The following is a 19727-nucleotide window of genomic DNA, read 5'->3' as shown; positions in this document are numbered from 1 at the left end:
AGAGATCTAAAAATGCTGGAGGCTTTCGAGAGCCAAGATATTTAATGCAATACATGGGATATTTCAAAGTGGAATATCTTGATTTAAGCTAAATACGGTTGAGTTTCGTCTCAGCATTTGTGGTTTGAAAGTTAGAATGTCCCTCTGACAGCATGTTTTCGTTAGAACGGTGTTTTTCAGACACTCCTTTCTTTGAAAATGATTAACATATTGTGTGAGCCACGATCTGCGCTGAACAGATGTCTCTTCTTCTGGAATCACCTCTGTTTGCAATATTTTTCTATCTCAAAGCCAAGGTCAGGCAGAGCTGGAGCCAGCTCCAAACGAGCAAGACTTCTGACTGTTGCAAAGTTTCACAACATTAAAATTAGACCTTGGAAAGTAACGGACTATGCATAAGATTTCTGGGAAAATTTATACACATGCATGTAAGTGGGGAATAGCCTTTGTCTCGTTACACAGGACTGATCGAGACCATTTCCGCATGTTGGCCATCCCGGAAAAGGACGCTTTCTAAAACTCCGAAACGAGTCTTGGAGAGTTTTATTTACTGGCATTTTTGGTATCACCATGAGCAACCTGATCCGAGTTCAGTCGTGAATTTACAAGATCATAGAATGGTTTGGGTTGAAAGAGACCTTAAAGATCACTCAGTATGGACCCGATGGCCTGTGGAGGTCCCTTCCAACCTGAACTATTTCACAGAATCATTTAGGTTGGAAAAGACCTTTAAGATCATCAAATCCAACCATAAACCTCACACTGTCAAGTGCCCAAGTGCCACACCCACGCATCTTTTCAGTTCCTTCACCAGTGTATGATTAGCTGAAAGCCCAAGCTCTGCGTGTGCTCGCACAAAGGTCAGCTCTTCCCTGCCCTTCATGTGCATTCGGTTCCTTTTCTGTACTTGCTCCGTGCTTTCCATGTCCATGGGCTGATGCTGTATTTCAGATTTGTGACCCCGCTCTTCTCTAGTGCAGACTTCTGTTTGGAAATTGCTCCAGCTCTTCCGTTTACCATGGCTCATTGCAAGCCAAGGGCTATTTGCAGGGCCCACCGGGTACAATATTCTTTGTGCACGTGTATATATGGGATAGTTGGGGTCCTCAAAGATCATCTAGTTCCATATATATTTCTGTTATATGTTTATATAGATAAATAAAAATAATCACATTGCATTTTTACAAGGTTTTATGTCCTCAGACAGTTAAAAGACTTAGTACATGAAATTAAAAAAATGCCAAGAGCTCGTTAAGTCTTCTTTCCAACCACAGACCCAGGCTTTACTCACTCCACATGGGATTTCTGCAGGCATTACCTGAAGAGAGGAGCACTGCCACAGCCTCTCCTTCTCTCTGCTGGCAGGAGCAGCAGCAAATCTGACCTTGAGGGGACGCACATCCATATTAATGCTCTCTCCAGCTGAACATTCTTACCACATAGCACATACAGAAAACAAACTAATGACCTGGTGACTGAAGAGGCCAAGATTAGAGTTTGGAAGGAGTTTAAACAGTATAGTCATGCACAGAGCCCGAACACTCCTGAAGCTGGGATGTCTGATCCAGGTTTAACCTCTCATAGCTGTGGGCTGCTATGTACGTCTCCTTCAGCTGTGGACAGGCAGTCTCCACAGTCTTAATAGCTTCACCCCGAGCCCTGCAGCATACCAGCAGGTGGAGCCTGCTCATCACCAAGGGAGCCATCCCACAGCAATATAGCCTGTGTTTTTTGGTCTTTTAACTACAAGACTTGTTCCCCACTGCATTTTTAAGTAGTGATGCCTTCGTTGGTCCAGGTCCTGGCATAACTTCAGCATTTTACTGGCTTGAATTTTCACTGCTTCCTTGCAGAGGCTGTGGACACCTGTGCTGATCCAGAAGGAATATCATAGAGACATAACTTGACAGTGTCTCACATTAGTGAAGACACCTGGGAGAAACTAGGATGAAGCTACATCATCCCTTCCAAGGTCTGTTATTGCTCAGGAGAGCACATCACACATTTCCTTTGCAAACAGAAGTACTTGGCATGTGTTACTCTTCCACATATTTGTCTTGAAGACATGTTGTATCATAAGCATTACACAATGCTTTTAGGATGACCTCACATTCCTGGTTCCTAGTTCTTCAAAATCTTCTAAAGGAACAACCTTCCCTAGTTAAAAAAAACATAATAGGGCTCCTTTCCCAGAAACATTTATTTATTTATTAAATAGTATTCTTTCCTTATAAAGCAACTCTTCAAGTCATGTTCCTTTTACCATAGTGTCTTTGGCATTTTCCTTCTAGAACATTCTTGTAGACTGGTATAAAATGTAAATTTTTTTTTCTTTTTACAGAAAAATAAGTATTTAAACCACAAATTCATTCCCCAAAGTATTAAATAACATACCAAAAACATTATCAAATCTAGTACATATACTAATGGGACAAAAGCTTGTTGTGTATGTGCATAGTAATTATATATACATTTTTAGCTTAGTTAAGTTAGTGCTTCAAAGCTATCGAGGAAGCTTTAAAAAAATCTAGATGCACAATTGCAGCATTACTAGATTTGTCCCATTCTTTGTAGAATTTAACAATGTACATGATACATTGTGTTTAAAAACCTCTGCCTGAATGGGAAACCAAGGACTCATTTTTGTATTTTTGAATAGTTTGCAAAAAGACAAGTTTTTATACAATTACACAGTAAGTCACTTTCCAGATTTCAGGAAATTAAGAACTGAATATCATTATAATTATCCTCTATGTGAAAACAAGGGTATCGTGCACACCAGAAAGTAGAACACAGTATGAAAATCCAACAGCCAAATGCCACAACCTTCCAGTCACACTGGACACCTCATTCATTCCAAAGCAGCATTACTGCAGGAAGCAAGCTCTGGAAGAAGACTCCTCTCCCTTACTGTTGTCTCTGCGGTGTGATACATACAGAGTGGGCTCAGCCATTAAACAAGGAGTCCTGGCGTTCAGCGCTTCACAAGAGGCAATTCCAGCCAGGTACCCTTCCCCACAGGGTGATTAAGCAATTTTACAGCTGTTTCTTGTACAGTTTTTGGGTGGGCTCTGCGGAGGATGGATGATTTTAGCTTTCTTTAAGCTGTTCCTTTTATTGATGTTGCCGGATGTGAGGGAGTATGAGCGTCCATGCATCATCCCAGCATTAAGGCCATTTGCCACAGAGAAAGATTTGAGGTGGCTTCTTAAGGCAACGGGGAGAGGGAGCTTGTCAACGAGATGCACGGGGGTACAGGAAACTACAGCACGGCAGCAAAGGTCCTGCAGACTCAGTACTTAAAAACAGACACAAAACTTGCATTGTAATAGCATGCTTACATCAGCCACGTGGTAGCAGCACACCCAGAACTCTGTGTGCCCTCCGTCCTTCCAGGATGAACTCCTATTTCTCCTCCCACATCTTGTCCCACATCCACATTATCCAAAAAAATCTGCTGCTTCAGTTTCCTGTTTATGTCTTAATACTTAAATGACTGAACATGTAAGTTCTACGGAAGATATGTTATTCCCTATAAAAGCAGGAACAGTTTAACAACTGCAGATATATTTTCTGTTTAGAAAGCAAATTCTACAGAATACCCAGTTCTTCTTTTTTGGTGTTTTTGCATCAAAGTTTCTTAAAAATATTTTATATAAATGGAGCATAAGTCTTAGCTAGAACTGTATTTACATTTTCAGTGTACATCGCTTACCCTTGTTCAGCCTCCAGAGCCTGTCCATTCCATGTCTCATTAATACTATTCTTGCTAGCTCGGTAAAAGATTCAGTAATATTGAAATTACAAAGTGGACTGACTTCAAAAAAAGTCATGCCCAGTCTCTCAGCATAGGCTTGTGCTTGCTCAGTAGACACTTGACGCTTGAAGGCTAAGTGGAGGCGATTTCCAACCAGGATTTTTGGTACACCAGGAGCATGCTGAGCAAAAAGAACCAATAAACAATTAATATTTTGGCCTCCTTTTCCCCAATTAAACCAAACAAAAGCTTTTTCAAGACTTGAAGTCTAAGTGGCAGGTTGGACTAGATGATCTCTAGAGGTCACTTCCTGCTTAAGTTATTCTATGATTCTCTGATCTGAAAACATCCCTTCCTCAGGGAAGAGAGGTTTGCACTGATGATGTGGCAAATCTATAATGAGTGCGACGACAATATGAAATCTTTGCCCTCCATATGGTTTCCATCAACACCTTTAAATAAATCAGACACTTCAGCTGATACATTTCCAACTTTCTAGAATTATAAACACAGAATTCTAATCTTGGCATCCTGGGTAACTCTGTAGTAAGCACTGCCTGCAAATGCCAGGAAAACAGTAGGAAGCATTGCAAGCAGTTGGTTTTCGTCATCTGTTACAGACTAGGGACAGTCTAGGATTGTACCTTACCTCATCTATCTCTTTTATCCATCGATCGATTCCATCAAATGACCAACGATTTGTAATATCATACACTAGGATTACTCCCTGTATTAAAAAAATATTAAAAATTGTAAGTTTAACGGAGAATACTATCAGAGAATAACACAAAGAATATTACCTGTAAATTCTCCAAATCTGAAATAATCGTGTAAGATGCTGAGCAGCTTCTCAATGAAGCAGAACCTCAGCATCCTGTGAAACCAAACTCCAACTCTCTGTGTAGATTACAGATCAGCTGAGGACAGAAGCCCTCGCTTCGGTTTGGGGTTAGTAAATACTTCATTTTACAGTGGACAAGTTTGTATGATCATACACACATAGGTCATAGTAAATAAATATTCTCAGCCACATTCAGTAGCTTAAAAGTTCAGTGCTCTGCGCAATTCTGGAACATAATAGATACAGCTTCTCCAAACCAACACATGTAATGAATTCCAGCAATACCTCAAAGTCTGAAGCTGTAGTCATCACATTTAAGACTATGTTTGTATTATTTCACATTACTCTTGAGAGTTTTATGTTATCAATTTCTCTTACAAGGTCCACAGTTTTAAAAGTAGCATTAAGGTATCTTTCTCATAATAACTGAAATATGTCAGCTTACTTTGCTTGAGGTAACCAACAAGAAGGCATAAAAATATATATTACTGTATTTTACTCTGATTCAACCTCAGACTCATGGATTTTCCCCCACAAAAGAAAATCCTTCCCTTTGTTATTTCCCATTGTTATTAACGTTTCATGTTACCTTTCAACTGTTACTGAATCTGCATGCAATCTACAAGGGAGCTTTAGAACCCATCATGATGGTTTGCCAACTCCACTTTCATTCATCCAGCAATCATTACAACTTTCTCAGGGATGAGTACTTTGCTTACCTGAGCACCTCTTGAATAAGATCGAAATATGGTGCAGAATCTCCCTTGCCCTGACGTGTCCCTAAAGAAAGTGAATATACATATTTTTAAAAGCAACAGGTGGCCTCCCATGTTCAGAGTTCAGCTGGATTAACCCATTTGTGCTGATCACTATCAGCTCTTCTTCCCGTAGACAGGCAGTAGCAGTTACTAATGCGTAAGAGCTCTTCTCGCTCTCAGCAGTTTTTCCCTTTCCTCTACAGCTCTACTTCTCAGGTTTCTCAGGATAAGAGGACAAGAACTTCAAACTTTACTCTTGTCATCGCCCTTGGAAAGCAATGCCTATTTGCTCCAGGGTATGCCACTAGACTTTGCATTTAGTTCAGCTTGAAGAAGATTCTGTTCCCACAGTAAAAGTGGGAGGAAGCAATAGCTTTAACCAAGGAAACTAATGGAAAACCATTGAATACTTGAATACAGGAGTGATAGTTCATCAAGAGTCCAGTGGGATGAAGGCATCCCTAGAGTTATAGACAGCAAAGATTTTTAGTAAAGGGTGCACCAAAAAAAGTAACACATAAAGGGTTTGAAAGCAAAATCAAATTTACAGTGAAGGACAAAAGGGGCAGAATTCCATAATGACTTTTTGAGGTAGATTATGGATCTTCAAATGCAAGGCACATATTTCTGTATATGATCAACTGTCAAAACATTTCCAGTCTCTTGTTTTAAGAACTCCAAAGAACATCTTTGTCCTTCACAAAAAGACTTAAAACATCTTCTTCCTGGCTCCTTCTCAGATAAGATTTATGTGGTAGTTTTGCTAAGCTATATAAAGTGGAAGACAGAAGAAGAAAATAGGTGAACAAAATATCAAGTAATCAAGATACCATTTGGCAGAATACTATTATCCATCACTTCATTTAACATGTGAAACATTTTGAAAAACATAAAGGCAAAACTAACCAATTAAGAATAAATTAAAAATAACTTAGCTTTGACACACAGGCACCTAACTCCAGTAATTAGAAAAGTTTCCAACAAAAATGAACACCAAAATTAATTTTAAAGATGGAAATGGCACGGGATTGTCTCTTTATAGGAGGAAAAGGATATAATCATAATTGGAGCTCATTATCACCTCCAACTCTCTACTCTGAACACTGCTTGTTCCTAGAACCTGTCTCTCTAATTTGTCTAGATTATGGTTCCTCAGCAATCACACTCCATTTCCTTTTTCTCTGGCACTGATCTTACTTCTCCCTCTTTCATGCCATGAGTTTAGGGAAATAGGAAAGCAAAGTGCTTAAGAGGCAGTAATGGTGCTGCATTTTTGAAGTTGTATCACTTGCTGAGTATTTCTAAACGAACCAGAAAATGTCCACCTTCAACCAAAGCACCCTGACAGATGAAATATTTGACCCTCCAGGGAAAACATCTGATGTAAAATAATTTCATTTGTTCTTGACGTGTTTTTGTAAAGATCAAATCACATCACATTGCGTATCAATTACATCATATGAGCCATAATGCCGCTTTTTGTTTTTTAAATGATACTGTGGCTATTCAGTCATCCATGACTACTAATGAATTGAACAAAGGGTGTTTCTATATGATCACCAGATACTTTCTAAGGTATTTTCATAGTCCTCATTACCCATGCATTTTATAGTCTTTGAAGGCACTTCGAATCTAGCTTGAGGGCACTTGCAATCTTTTGTGCCTCTCTTCTGCACGTTATGCATCTCTCATGCATAGAAACTTCAGGGCCACCCATTTTACATTAACGAGATGCAAAACGGGGGTAAAGAGGAAGCACAGATTATCCAGAGGGCTGGCTGCCTGGCTCACCCTTCCTCAGACGAATTAATATTTCTGAAGCACAAGGGAACTCCTGCCCTGAAGAGCTTCAGTTTTGTGTCTTTGCCATATAAATAATAAGGAAGGGTGGAGCAGATGCTTACCAGAGCTGCAGCTTGATTCGTCGGCCATCCAGAAGAATCATTGTAGTCTTACAATCGATACCTGCAGAGAAGAGAGTCATGCAAACCATAGAGCAGCCTGCAGGCCTACAACATACACACACACAGACTTCAAAGAAAAATACTTTAAAAAAGGTATTTGTCATTAGTACTCATAGAATTGGTCATATAAGGTTACAAAGACCTTTCATATTACTTAAGCTTGGTCCATTCACAGCAGATATCTCAGGCTCCCTTTGGGGTGATAAATGATCTGTTTTCATCATCATGATAACATGTATGCTCAAAGAGTTTTCTCTTTTCAACAAGAGAGTGTAGAACTAGTTTTTTTCCTTTTCTCTCACATGTACGCTGCAGACTAAATGGTATTCTCCTCCTTTGTTCCCTAGCTTTACTGCCACCATTATGTCTTCCTTCTCTATCACCTCTGACTCATAGATGACTCTTATATCAGATACACAGGTCCCTCTCTTGTAAAAGCAGTAGATGGTGCAAGAAGCAGCTTGCCTTTTGTCTTCCAGCCTTTCCCACTGCCACAGAGAACAGCCTTCTCAGCCCACAAGACCTATGCAGCTGGTGTGCAGCAGAACACAGGCAGGTTCCATTTATTCCTTCCCATACCATTCCCAGGCTTTGTGGCTGAGCTACAATATCTCTTTGAGATGAGCTGAAGAGATAAGGCAGTGTTTAAGGGAAGTATGTGTTGTCAGTGTGTATACACAGTTATACACATATACACACATAGAGCTTAGCTCACATCTTCATTGTACATTTTGTAGTCTTTGCAAACAGCCTTCAGTGCTATATAGTGTTACCTTTCTACTGCTAACCTGACATGCCCCAGGAAGTAATTAAACTTCATAAAAATAAGCTTAGGTCTAGCTTTACTGTTTTCTTCATCAAAAAGGGTGTAAAATTAATTAGTTAAAACTAACCAGAAGTGGTTGTGTAGCTGCAGCTGACCCCTGAAAATATCCACCACCATGCTAGGGTCAATGGCTCTGAACACTGTGCTTCAGTACTGCATCTATAATTTGCATAATTATAAACATTAAAATAAAGAGAGGCCTTTATTTTATCAAATGTTATTTAAAAAGTGTGGATTCAGTGTTCACACTGTGCAGCCAAGCAACACAGTTTCACTGGTAAATGTATTTCTTTCCTGTTTTCTTTGCTGTGTCACAGTTAACTTATTGAATTGAATGTTTGTTCACAAAGTCCTCCAAATGATGTTTAAAAAGCATGGAAACTGGCTTAAAAAAAGGTACCAAAAGGTAATGAGACTTATACCTTGAAAAAAGAGAGACATGCTTTATTTTCTGAGCATAAGCAAAACAAGGGGGTGAGAAAAATACATTGCCATGGAAAAACAAATGCCTGCAGAAGGGTGCTCTAATTACTACTTAGTATTTCAGCACATCTTTACTGTAGGAGCAGGGATGACAGTGCTGAAGATGATCCTGTACCAGAGGACAAGTTTCATCATTCAGAAATTCCTGGAAACACCCAACACACAGAACACACACTCTGGAATTCATTCCAGCATTCTCTGCTACCGCTGACATTTCCTGCAGGGGGAAATACCTCCAGTAGTTTATCTGAAGTTAATGAAGAGGCACAGATGATGTTTAGCAAACACTGACACATTCCCCACAGCGAATGGACATCCATCGCTCTGTTACAAGACATACCAAGCGTAGAAAATCAGCACAGCACAGTTAGAATACTCAGCTGAATAAACCCGTCACTGTGCTTTGCACCGCAGACCACAGCCTGCTGCAAGCTGCTCATGTTTGGCCACACATACAATGCAAAATTGGTCATTTTTTTCATATGACGTGCATGAGACAGGCCTGAAAATTACACCATTACCAGCTGCTGTTTATGAAAGCATCTCACAGGTTTCTCAAAAGAGATGGATTCAGAAAATTCCTATTTTTCAGCTGTCACATAGATAGTAGCAGTTGGTAACATAACCTGAATACCTCTGAAATTAGCATTTGCCATTGATTAAGAATCAAAACAAAAAGCCTTTTGCCACGAATCATCAGGAACAGCATGAAACCATAACAATGAGACCAACAGATGTGGATTGTGCTGTTACAGAAATCAAATGTCCTTCCAGAACATTATTCACTCATTTAGTAGGACAGAATAGCTTTGTTTGGATATGCAACTAAAACGTATCTCTATGCAAGAATGGCAAGAAAAAGGCTGCTAAATCAACAAAAATCAACTTTGAAGTAAAACAGAAATCCCTCCCAGTGCTTAATACTTTCACATGGATTTTTTTTAATAAAAATTACTTGCCTAAAGCGCCAAACTGAAATTAAAGAACATTAAATAAGCCACTTCCCTTGCTGAAAGGTGTGGATTGCTTCAATCTAATTGATTTTGTTCTTCTCAAATACAGAATTAACAGATAGGAAACTGAAAGAAATATTACTGAACGCAGGAACGTGGTAAGATTCCCAAAAGTATATTGAGCTGTTTGGTAACAACTGCAGTAAACAGGAAGCCATCAGCCTTTCTGCATCAATGCTCTGCAGCCATCACCACACCATCAGCTATGCTTCACTGACCACACTAATTTGTGTCAACACAGGTTATTTTAAGGCTTCCTGGGAATTTCTGTTTCTCTTGAAGCTTGTGGCAGTGTATCGAAGTTTCTGGGTTTGTGATGGGTCACTTTAGGGCAGAATCCTTCAGTTATTTAAGTGGGTCATTTTGTGGTCCACTAAAGGCAACATTATTTACACCAAAAATCTTTTCTCTCGGGTTTAGTAATTGTGATTCCATGATTTACAGAACTAAGAGCCAGTCACTTAGCTTTGCAGCCCTGAAAAATACATTGCCATACTTCCAGGAAGTCCGAATGCAATGGACTACAGCCAGACCATAGTTCATCTCTTGAAAATATGACACAGAGTAAAAACTGAGTTTGTTCCTCAATTTTTTTCATAGGAATTGGATGTTAGCCTAGTATTTTAACAGATTGGAGCCTGCTCTTCATTTGCTTTAGATCTGTGTTTCAACTTAGGTAAATTCTATGAGAAGGGAGAAAGGAAAATGGGAAAAAAAATAAGAACTTTATGACTAGAGTCCTCAGAGCTGAGCTTTACCAATCCAGCACAGAAAGATTTTATTCAAAGGCACATTTGTCTTACAAATGCTTCTAAGCCCAATGCTTTTTATACCTAAGAAAGGACAGAACACAACTTCATTTTTTAACGTGGTAGACTGTTAAATTTTAGCTCAAACCAATAAGAACTGGTTTCACTGTTTTTTATTCCTCTTGATGTGTCCTTTCTTTAAAATTTAAGGCATGCTGTTCCTTGTAAATACTTTATGTCAAATGATCAGATTTCAGATTTTATTAAAACTACAAAATATAATCATCATCATCATTTAACTCCCTGCCTCCATGGCCTGATCACCTTTCAGAGATTTCAGTGTTGAAACACCTCCAGCAATCATTCATTCCATCAGTTTGTCCAAATTAACCATTCCATCACAGTTGCTCAGACACATACTAATGCCTCCTTTCCACTGTTTTTTTTCTATGCCAATAATTAAATGTCTATGGATTTCATATATCCTCAGTGGGATTCTGGGCTGTGTGTTTAACAAAGCCCACTAAAAACATCCTTCAGGATCTAAGACTATTCACTGCACTTCAAAAATACAGGGCGAAGTTTCATGGAGTGCTTAAACCCATTTTCTGTTAGGCATGAAGGGAATTCAATGATCCCATCACTTCCCACTTAAACCTTCCTTCAGCTATCAAGCTTTTCATATACACGTCAAAATGAAGATCTAACATTTTTCTTCAGAATACATTTGTAACCATTCCAAATACATTTGACAAGTGACAACTTCCAACTCCATCCATTTATTGCTCCAAGCAAAAGGATCTGCAACAAGCCTTTGGTTCAAAACTCAGCTTTAAATATTAAGCCACATTTCCAACATCATGCTGCAGATACAAGCCCTGCAGTAAAACTGGGCTGTATCTGTTGATCTGTAAGCACAAAGGTCAGGTTATGTGACGGTCAGATTTGCTTCTGCTTGCCATTTCAGAATAATCATAATTGCCAAATTCCAGTTTTTTTCCCATCACACTTAATCACTGCAAAAAAAAAAAAAAAGCCATGGTTGAAAAACACAGACTACCTGTTCAGATTGAAATAGACACTGCATTTTTAGATCGAGACTGTATTCCTCACTTCATTAATCAAGCCATAAACCACAACTACAAAGTCTCACGGCTAATTCAGCCATTTCAATAACGTGAGAATTTTCCCATTTTTAAAATGAAGTTGTTTGTGTCAAAACTCAGCTTTAGATTTAGCTTTACGGTCACAGACACGTGGCAGTACCACAGTCTATCCTTCAGCACACCTGCGCTCCCCTAAGTGCCTAAAGGAGTTACAAGAAATCTACCCTTAAAAAAACAGAAGTGCTTTTTAACACTTACAGAGAAGATTTTCATAGTCACAGATTTTTAAGGCATTGGGTTAAAACCTGAGAATCTTGGGGCACTCCTAGTTGGCTCTTGTCTAGGCTGTTGTTCTCAAAACTAAAGCACATAGTTTGGGAGCAAGAATCACAGCACACTTCCAATACTAATTTCAAAACAAACCCACTGAAACTCCCAAACACATATAAGCCGTAGAAAATTAATTAGACTGCTAATTTACAGAAGTGGTAACCCAATAAGTTTCTGTCCATCTCTTTACTGACACTATTAAGTAAACAAGCCCGCACTTTGTGTATCAAACTCACACCCTTCCCTAAAAGAACATGCAAACGCTGTAGGTACGTTTTGTTTTCATCATGCTTTGGCTTTCAGGATTTCTGCTAAGGTGGCCACACAAGAACTCGGCGTTCAAGGCAGGTTACTGGAAAGAAGAAAAAACTATTTGACATCAGCCAATAAGCAGCTTTTAACCAAAGCTGGTGAATGATCCTTTCAATTCCAGTGAAGGGGAAAGGAAATAAAGATCCTGAGATCATATCTCATTCTCCTCTGTCTTAACACTTACTTGTTCACAATGAAATGGTCTCTTCACAGCCTCAGGCCTTAGGAATTTATTGTACAAGAAGAAAGAGAACTGTTCCCATCCTGCAGGTCAGGAAGGAGCAGTAACTATGCACTTCAGTTCATCACTTCCTTTCTTCCACTGCAGAAGAAAAGGATACTGGAGGCACAGGTTAAACTTGTCAACTCAAGTGGTTACTACAAGGTGCGGCCCACATCCTCAGATAAAAGCTGCTCTATACAAGCACATTATGGTTTATAAAAAGCAGCACTGCAGGAAAAGGGAATGTTATTATTAGCATTACTGAGGAAATAATATGCTTTCTTTATGTCATTGTATTTTATTCCTAGATTTGAAATAAGCTGGGAAGAGATTAATACATCAATCTCTGCAATCTCATCCGTGAGGTGTTTTTTTTCCTCACCTCTTTTTTTCCGCAGATGTGAAAATTCCAAGTGAAACAAGAGCCTGAGGTGACTGATGGTGACAGCCCACCTCTGCTGTCTTGCAGACCCATCTTCTGCACAGAAACCCAGCTGCTCACCCCCAACAGTGACCTGGGCTTCTAATGGCAAAACTCACATTAAAGGACAAGATCTCCCAAACTACCAAATGGATCAGGAATGGCTCTTAGTAGTTAGACAAAGAAAATAAAACCTGACAAGGTCGTGTGCTAAGAGAGATCTGAAGGAAGACAGAACTAAGGCAGAGAGGAAACACTGAGGAAGAGCTCGGCCAGGGAAGCTGAGCAGGAGCAGAGAGCAAGGAGCCAGGGGGAGCAGCACGGAGGAAAAAGGCAGCAACAACTCTAAAAGAGTAAAAGGGCAAAGGCTTTGAAAAGGCCGTGGCTTGAGTCAGGTGGAGAGATGAGGGGAAAAAGCAGTATCAGGGTAAAATGTAAGGAGTGTGGGGGTGCATACCTTCCTTTAAAGTCACAGATATTTAAGGTCCATTTAATAACAAAGTAAATATGACCATAACCTAGCACAAGTGAATTCAATTTAGAAATTAACCTCTACTATAAGTACAGCAGAAACTCAGAAATATTCTTCTGCAATACCACCTTCTCACTGCTGCTGTTCATCAATTCTTAGAAGCAGAGCTGGATTGCAAGAAGAGTTCTTTTGCATACATCAAGCACCTTGTTAACAAGCATCCTATCATCCTAAAAACCTTGGGTACATTATTTTCATAGAGCACTGGCTCTCTAGGGCAGCCTAATCATTCACAATCCCACCTCTACACTCCTTGAAACAAAGAGCCACGTTTGAAACTTTATTTAATTGCATCTTCTCTGAGATACACAGGTATCCCAAGCCACAGCTACAAAATGGTGTTCTGTATATCCATGGAAAGTACAGTGAAAGGAAGTTTGGCCAGACTAACACAACTGATGTCCCCCCAAAATGGATTAACTTCTTATATAAGAGTTGCTTAAAATATCATAACAACTAGAAAAATCAGAATTGCTTCATAAGCATAATTAACTTCCTAAGTTTCCATAGATCTGAGAGATGATTTAGGTACAGAAACAGCTGTTGTGAATACTGATGTTTTTGTGGACTTTGCCCTCAACAGGTACTAAATTGCAGATGATTTATTTTACCTGACTTTTCTGAAAGACTGAACATTAAGACACACAGTGTATGTTGATAAACCAGTGTTTGATCTGCAACGGCTTCACTGACCTGATGAACTTGCATCTCTAACTGCAGTATTTTGAGTACTTAGCTTGCTCACTTCATACTTCCTTATTACAACACATCGAGACATAAAAGAAAGGAATAATTATTTGTACAGATATCTTCATCTATATCAACAGATTTAGATGTGGATAAAAACCATAGCAAGCTCAAACCAAACTAGTTTGGTGTGGTGCATTACATTTGAGATGATCCTTAAAGAAAACTAGCATGACCAACACCAGCCCATGCTGAGTATTTTGTAAATATTGCATTAATTTCATATTTTCAGCTTCACATTAAAATTCAGAAGAGCTGAATAAAACAATACAAATAAAACTATTAAAGTTAGCCAATTTAAATTCTTAATCCCATTTTCCATTCTTGTTTAGCTCCCAGAACAAATTTACAGCAATACGTAAATGTAATTTAACCAACACATTGGATAAAACTTAATCCTGGCCCAGGCAAACAATTTTGCTTAGGCCAAGGGAGCTTAAAAGGACTCAGTTACCTTGAAGCCTGACCTGGGCTTTGTCTTTCACTTTGTACACCTGCCTGGGAGCCGCAAGGTAATTTTATTTTCACAGCCACTTTCCCAATCCCTCAGATCTATGGGAAAAACATGGGGGAGGGAAGACACCAGTAGCCCAAGGGCAAATGCGACAGAATGAATGAGTTCGCACAAGAAAGACAAAGGAAGAAGGGAACTGTTGCTGTAATGGCTTTTGCTACAACAATCTAAAGTGTTACTTGTAGCAACAGCAGATATCAAATTCAGACAAGTGCCTGCAGGTTTGGTTTTAGGCAGGAATCTGAAAAACATTCACGTGATGTTAATATTTCGAGGCTCCTTCATTCCGAAACTGTACAATACAATGTGCTTAACCAAAAATTAGGTGTTTTCTTTGTCTGGTCTTTTGTGGTTGAATAGGCTTTGTTAAGAAACACCAAGACCAGGTACTGGAAAAGGCCATGGTAAGAAAAGTCTGGTTTGAATGTGTGTGCACACAGTAAAACAAAGAAATATTATGATTACTAGAAGAAAGTGTGCAATAAAGCAGAACTAATTTTATGCAAGTTCACAGAAACATACGAAAACCCACACACTGACAAGCAGGCCTAGGAGTTCCATTTCTCCATTAAACCAATAAAGACAAATACTCATTGTTGGAGCAGATGTGCAGGATCAGTTAACAAATACAAATCCCAGTAGTGACCGGCTGATCTGATAGGAAACACTGCGATGTCCTTTACCACAGTGTTTATGAAGAACATGGAAAAAAGAGGTAAAAAGGTGTCACTCAGCTACGCTGCCATGTATCAGGGAAGAAAACACGACACGCTGCTCTCAATTCTGCCAGCAATTCTTAGCATGACAAATTAACGGAATAGGTGACATAAGGCTCCAAACTTGAGATTTGGGGATGAGGGAAAGGCACACAAATGGAACCAAAGAATAAACCCAATCTGAATTAGATAATTCTTTTACAGAATGGAACGTATAGTACAGCAAGAATAAAAGGGAATCAGGTCAAACCACAATACATGTTTTCAGCTAACATACACCTTTCATATTTGATTGCCTGTTAAGAGGAATTGTGACTCCAGTGCTCCCACCATGAAGTGACAAAATGCAGTGGAAAAGAGGGAGATTATTTTAATTTCTCTTTTGTAAACACAGTGAAAGGATAAGAGCAAGTACTGAGTAGCGACTTCTGTTCAATGAACTTTCTTCACATGCAGTATATCATACAATTTAAAATTAATATAATCTGTCAGCAGTAAGCACAGCTCTGGTAAGACAGCACGTTAAAGGGGTTGTCATAGCTAACATTTAGAGTAGGATCTATTACTGCTTTACAGACTCATCCCAAAATAGGCTAGATGCCCTATTTGAGGGAGCTATTTCTTCCCACCAATGCCACGGAAGCCTACAGTGATAAGACACTAGATGTCTTCAAGGCACTTAAACTTGGCATATGAAATTAAATCTTACTAGCTTTTCTTTGTACAAGAATGCAGTTTAAATCCTCTTAAACTGAGATCAATGGGCATACAACTGAACTTTAACAAAACGCAAGGCGGGGGAAATTCATGCCAATTCAACCTTTTAGGAAAAGTTACTTCATGACGGCTAAGGATGATCAATTTTTGCCATTCCTGTGTTGCAAAATCAAATCTAATCTATTTATATGTAAGCATGATTACCCTCAAAAGGTGTTCATTTACTCATAGACACTGGCACTCAGCAACTTCACATGACTCTTTTGCTGAAGAAATCCCAATGGAATGGGCTGAAGATTGTCCCTGAAAGCTGGTGCTATGTGCAAAGAAATACGGTGACTTAATGATGTCGCCATTAGTTTCATCTTCATTCAGCCCTTCTTCTACCATGGTGTTCATGCAGATTCTCCTCCTTCCCAAAGGATGGTCCCATTCTGTTCAACACCTTGTCCTTCCCCATACCTGCTTTATAAATAATCTGTCTCTTGTTAGAGCATCTTGGTGACGCTTCCCGTTGTTTAGCACAAGAAAGAACTCTAGACCAAAGCTAAATTCTGACTTCTCTTCCCCAGCTCTAATTCTCCATTGTCCTTTTGGAAACTCAGCCCTGTATCTTTAAACAGCTTAAGTGAAAGAACACACTAGAAACACTAACCTTAATCTTAAAGGGCTACAAACGCGACAGTGAAGGAAAGGGAGGAAAAAAGTTCTTTTCCGCTCTTTCAATGACAGCAATTTCACAGCAAACCTTTGCTGTTTAACAAAGATCCTTTACAAGAAAAACATTTGCATTACTATTTCCCTGACAAAACAGGAAAAAAAAACTGCTAAGGAAGATAAATCCTGACCGATACGTTCTGTGATTTAACACATTTCTCTTAACCTCAGTCTCTCAATACAGCTTTGCACACAGGATCCTTTCTGTGGGATTTTAAACCCCAATTCCCTCTCCTTTCTGAAAACCACCTAACAGCAAACTACAGCACATCTTTCCTATGCCCCTTTCAACTTTGGTACTGCATGGGAGCTCCACAAAGCGGAGAGATCCTGCAGAAGATGCTCTTCTTGCCCATGGCCCTACCTGTGCTCATTCCCAGACCGGAATGCACAGCCGCAGCCTCACCTGGATCCCAGGAGCCAGGAGGGCCACAGGGCACTGGTGATGGGTGGTAGGAACTGGGGAGCAGCGGGGGAACTCCTGATACAAGCAGTAGATACTATTACAAAAAGTGGAATATTTTTTATTTGAGCTAAAGTATAGTTAAGTGTCATCTACATAATGGTATTTGAAAGTCAGACAGAATGTCCCTCTGAGAGCATGTCTCCTTTCAACCAGTGTTTTTTCCAGACACTGTTCATTCTTGAAGATGATAACACCTTGTGTTCAGGGTGATCTGTGCCGGACAGGTGCGTCTTCTCTGACCCCTCTGTTTGCAGCCTTTCCCCATTGATACAAGAAGTATTTACTATTAAAAAGAAATGGAATATTTTGATCTAAGCTAAAGTAGAGTTCCTTTCATGAAAGTAAGTGTATTTTTGAAAGTTAGAAACGGTCTCCCTGTAACTTTCATAACATATTTCTTTATTCAAACAGTGCTTTTCACTGTTACACTGATCATGCTTCGGAGATGGCAACGCTTTGTGTTCAGTGTGATCTGTGCTGGACAGGTGTGTCTTCCTCCCTAACCACCTCTGTTTGCAGCCTTCCCCCATCTCAAAGGCCAGGTCAGGCAGAGCTGGCTCCAAAGCTCCAAAATAGCAAGAGTTTTGAAACATTAAAATGAGTCCTTGGGGAGTCATAACATATTCATTAGGTCTTTGAGGAAATTTATCCATGTGCCTGTAAGTGGGAAACACATCCTGCCCAGCTCCTGCCTGGCTGCACACGATGGATGGGGATCACTCCTTGTGCTGCCCAGCCCTGGTAAAAAATGCTCACTTGCTAAAACTCCAAAACGAGTCTTAGGGAGTTTATTTCCTGGCATTTTTGGTATCTTCTTAAATAAATAGCTGGCTTCAAAGCTCCAAATTAGCAAGAGACTTGACAGTTGTGAAGATCATTAAAATTAGTCCCTGGAAAGACAGAATACGCTTAAATTTGGGAGAAAATTTATCCACATGCCTGTAAGGACAAGGGAGGCAATTCTGCCCCTGTACTCAGCAGTGGTGAGGCTGCATCTCGAATCTTGTGTTCAGTTCTGGCCTCTTGCTCCAAGCAGGATGTTGAGGCTCTGGAACACCCAGAGAAGAGCAACGAAGCTGGTGAGGGGGCTGGAGAACAAGGGTTACGAGGAGCGGCTGAGGGACCTGGGGTCGTTCAGTCTAGAGAGGAGGAGGCTGAAGGAAGACCTCATCGCTCTCTACAACTGCCTGAAAGGAGAGGGTAGAGAGGCGGGAGCTGAGCTCTGCTCCCCGGTGACGGGGGACAAAGGGGAATGGCCTCAAGCTCTGCCAGGGGAGGGTCAAACCGGATAGCAGGAGAATTTTTTCCCAGCAAGGGTCATGGGCCCTGTCAGAGGCCGCCCAGGGAGGGGGTGGAGTCCCCCATCTCTGGAGGGATTTAAAAGACCGGTAGACGAGGTGCTCACGGACACGGTTTAGTGGCAGACGGGAATGGTCGGACTCGATGATCCAACAGGTCTTTTCCAACCTGGTGATTCTATGATTCTAAGGGGGAACAGATCGTGCCCCGCTCCTGCCCGGCGCACGGGGATCGCCGCTCGCTCGCTAAAGCTCCAAACCGGCTCCCCCTGTTCGGCGCCCGCTTACCCGCGCTGTGCCCGTAGGGCGGCTCGGCGGCGCCGTCCCGGAGGCTGCCCAGGATCTCGCCTTTGCCCACGTCGCTGTCTCCCACCAGCAGGAACTTCAGCAGGAAATCGTAGGCTTTCCCCGGGCTCCCCGCGGGGCTCATCCTCGCCCCGGCTCAGCTCCGGCGGCATCGCGGGGCCGGGCGAAGCGGCGGCTCCGTCCCGGGGCTCCGTCCCGCAGCGCGGCCGGCGCCTCAGGCCCCGCCCCGGCCCCGCTGTTGGGGAAGCGACGGGAGCCCCGCCCCGCTCCGCCATTGGAAACCGGAGCCCCGGCCCCTGAGCCACGCCATTGGACAATGGGCAGATAGCCCCGCCCATAGCACAGCCCGCAGCCCCGCCATTGGACACGCGCGAGGAGCCCCGCCCTCTAAGCCCCGCCATTGGACAATGGGCAGATAGCCCCGCCCACAGCACAGCCCGCAGCACCTCCATTAGACACGGGAGAAGAGCCCCGCCCTCTAAGCCCTGCCATTGGACAATGGGCATTTAGCCCCGCCCACAGCCCAGCCCGCAGCCCCGCCATTGGACACAGGAGAGAAGCACTGCCCACAGTCTCGCAATTAGACACGGGAAGAGGTAGCCCCGCCCCCTGGGCCACGCCATTGGTCAATAGGCGATTAGGGCCCCCCCCAGTCCCGCTATTGGACACGGGACTCTTAGCCCCGTCCCCGGGACTCTTAGCCCCGTCCCCGGGCCACGCCATTGGGCAATGGGCAATTAGCCTCCCCACAGCCCCGCTATTGGACACAGGCCAGGAGCCCCGCCCTCTTCGGCACGCCATTGGACAATGGGTAATTAGTAACGACAACAGCACCGCCCTCAAACCCGCTATTGGACATCGAAAGGTAGCCCCGCCCCCGCTCTTCCATTGGACAATGTGTGTTAGTCCCGCCCACAGACCCGCTTTTGGA

General features: G+C 41.5%; 1 protein-coding gene across 2 annotated transcripts; it reads right to left on the bottom strand.

The window, feature by feature from the left end:
* Positions 1-1118: 1118 nt before the first annotated feature.
* RAB40B (RAB40B, member RAS oncogene family) lies at positions 1119-19053 on the bottom strand. Of its 2 annotated transcripts, none has more exons than XM_009559005.2 (6): positions 18779-19053; positions 7261-7321; positions 5318-5378; positions 4407-4484; positions 3716-3938; positions 1119-3298 (listed from the first exon to the last, which is right to left on the bottom strand). In XM_009559005.2, the coding sequence occupies exons 1-6, from the start codon at positions 18918-18920 to the stop codon at positions 3027-3029; spliced, it is 837 nt and encodes a 278-aa protein (XP_009557300.2). In that variant the 5' UTR covers positions 18921-19053; the 3' UTR covers positions 1119-3026. The 2 variants fall into 2 exon arrangements, with proteins under 2 accessions (XP_009557300.2, XP_053939447.1); XM_054083472.1 differs by having other exon boundaries at positions 5318-6124; positions 18779-18840.
* Between the last annotated feature and the right edge of the window lie 674 nt (positions 19054-19727).

Source organism: Cuculus canorus, chromosome 18, assembly GCF_017976375.1.
Source record: "Cuculus canorus isolate bCucCan1 chromosome 18, bCucCan1.pri, whole genome shotgun sequence".
Classification (NCBI taxonomy): Eukaryota; Metazoa; Chordata; class Aves; order Cuculiformes; family Cuculidae; genus Cuculus; species Cuculus canorus.
The sequence above is the reverse complement of the archived record's forward strand: the minus strand, read 5'-3'. Positions and strand labels throughout refer to the sequence as shown.

Bases quoted from the DNA above. Each gene is read 5' to 3' on its own strand.
- RAB40B (XM_009559005.2), bottom strand. From the start codon at position 18,920: ATGAGCCCCGCGGGGAGCCCGGGGAAAGCCTACGATTTCCTGCTGAAG. The intron at 5,379-7,260 runs GTAAGCATCTGC...CACTTTCTTTAG, and splicing joins CGAATCAAGCTGCAGCTCTG to GGACACGTCAGGGCAAGGGA. The intron at 4,485-5,317 runs GTAAGCAAAGTA...TTTTTAATACAG, and splicing joins CTTATTCAAGAGGTGCTCAG to GGAGTAATCCTAGTGTATGA.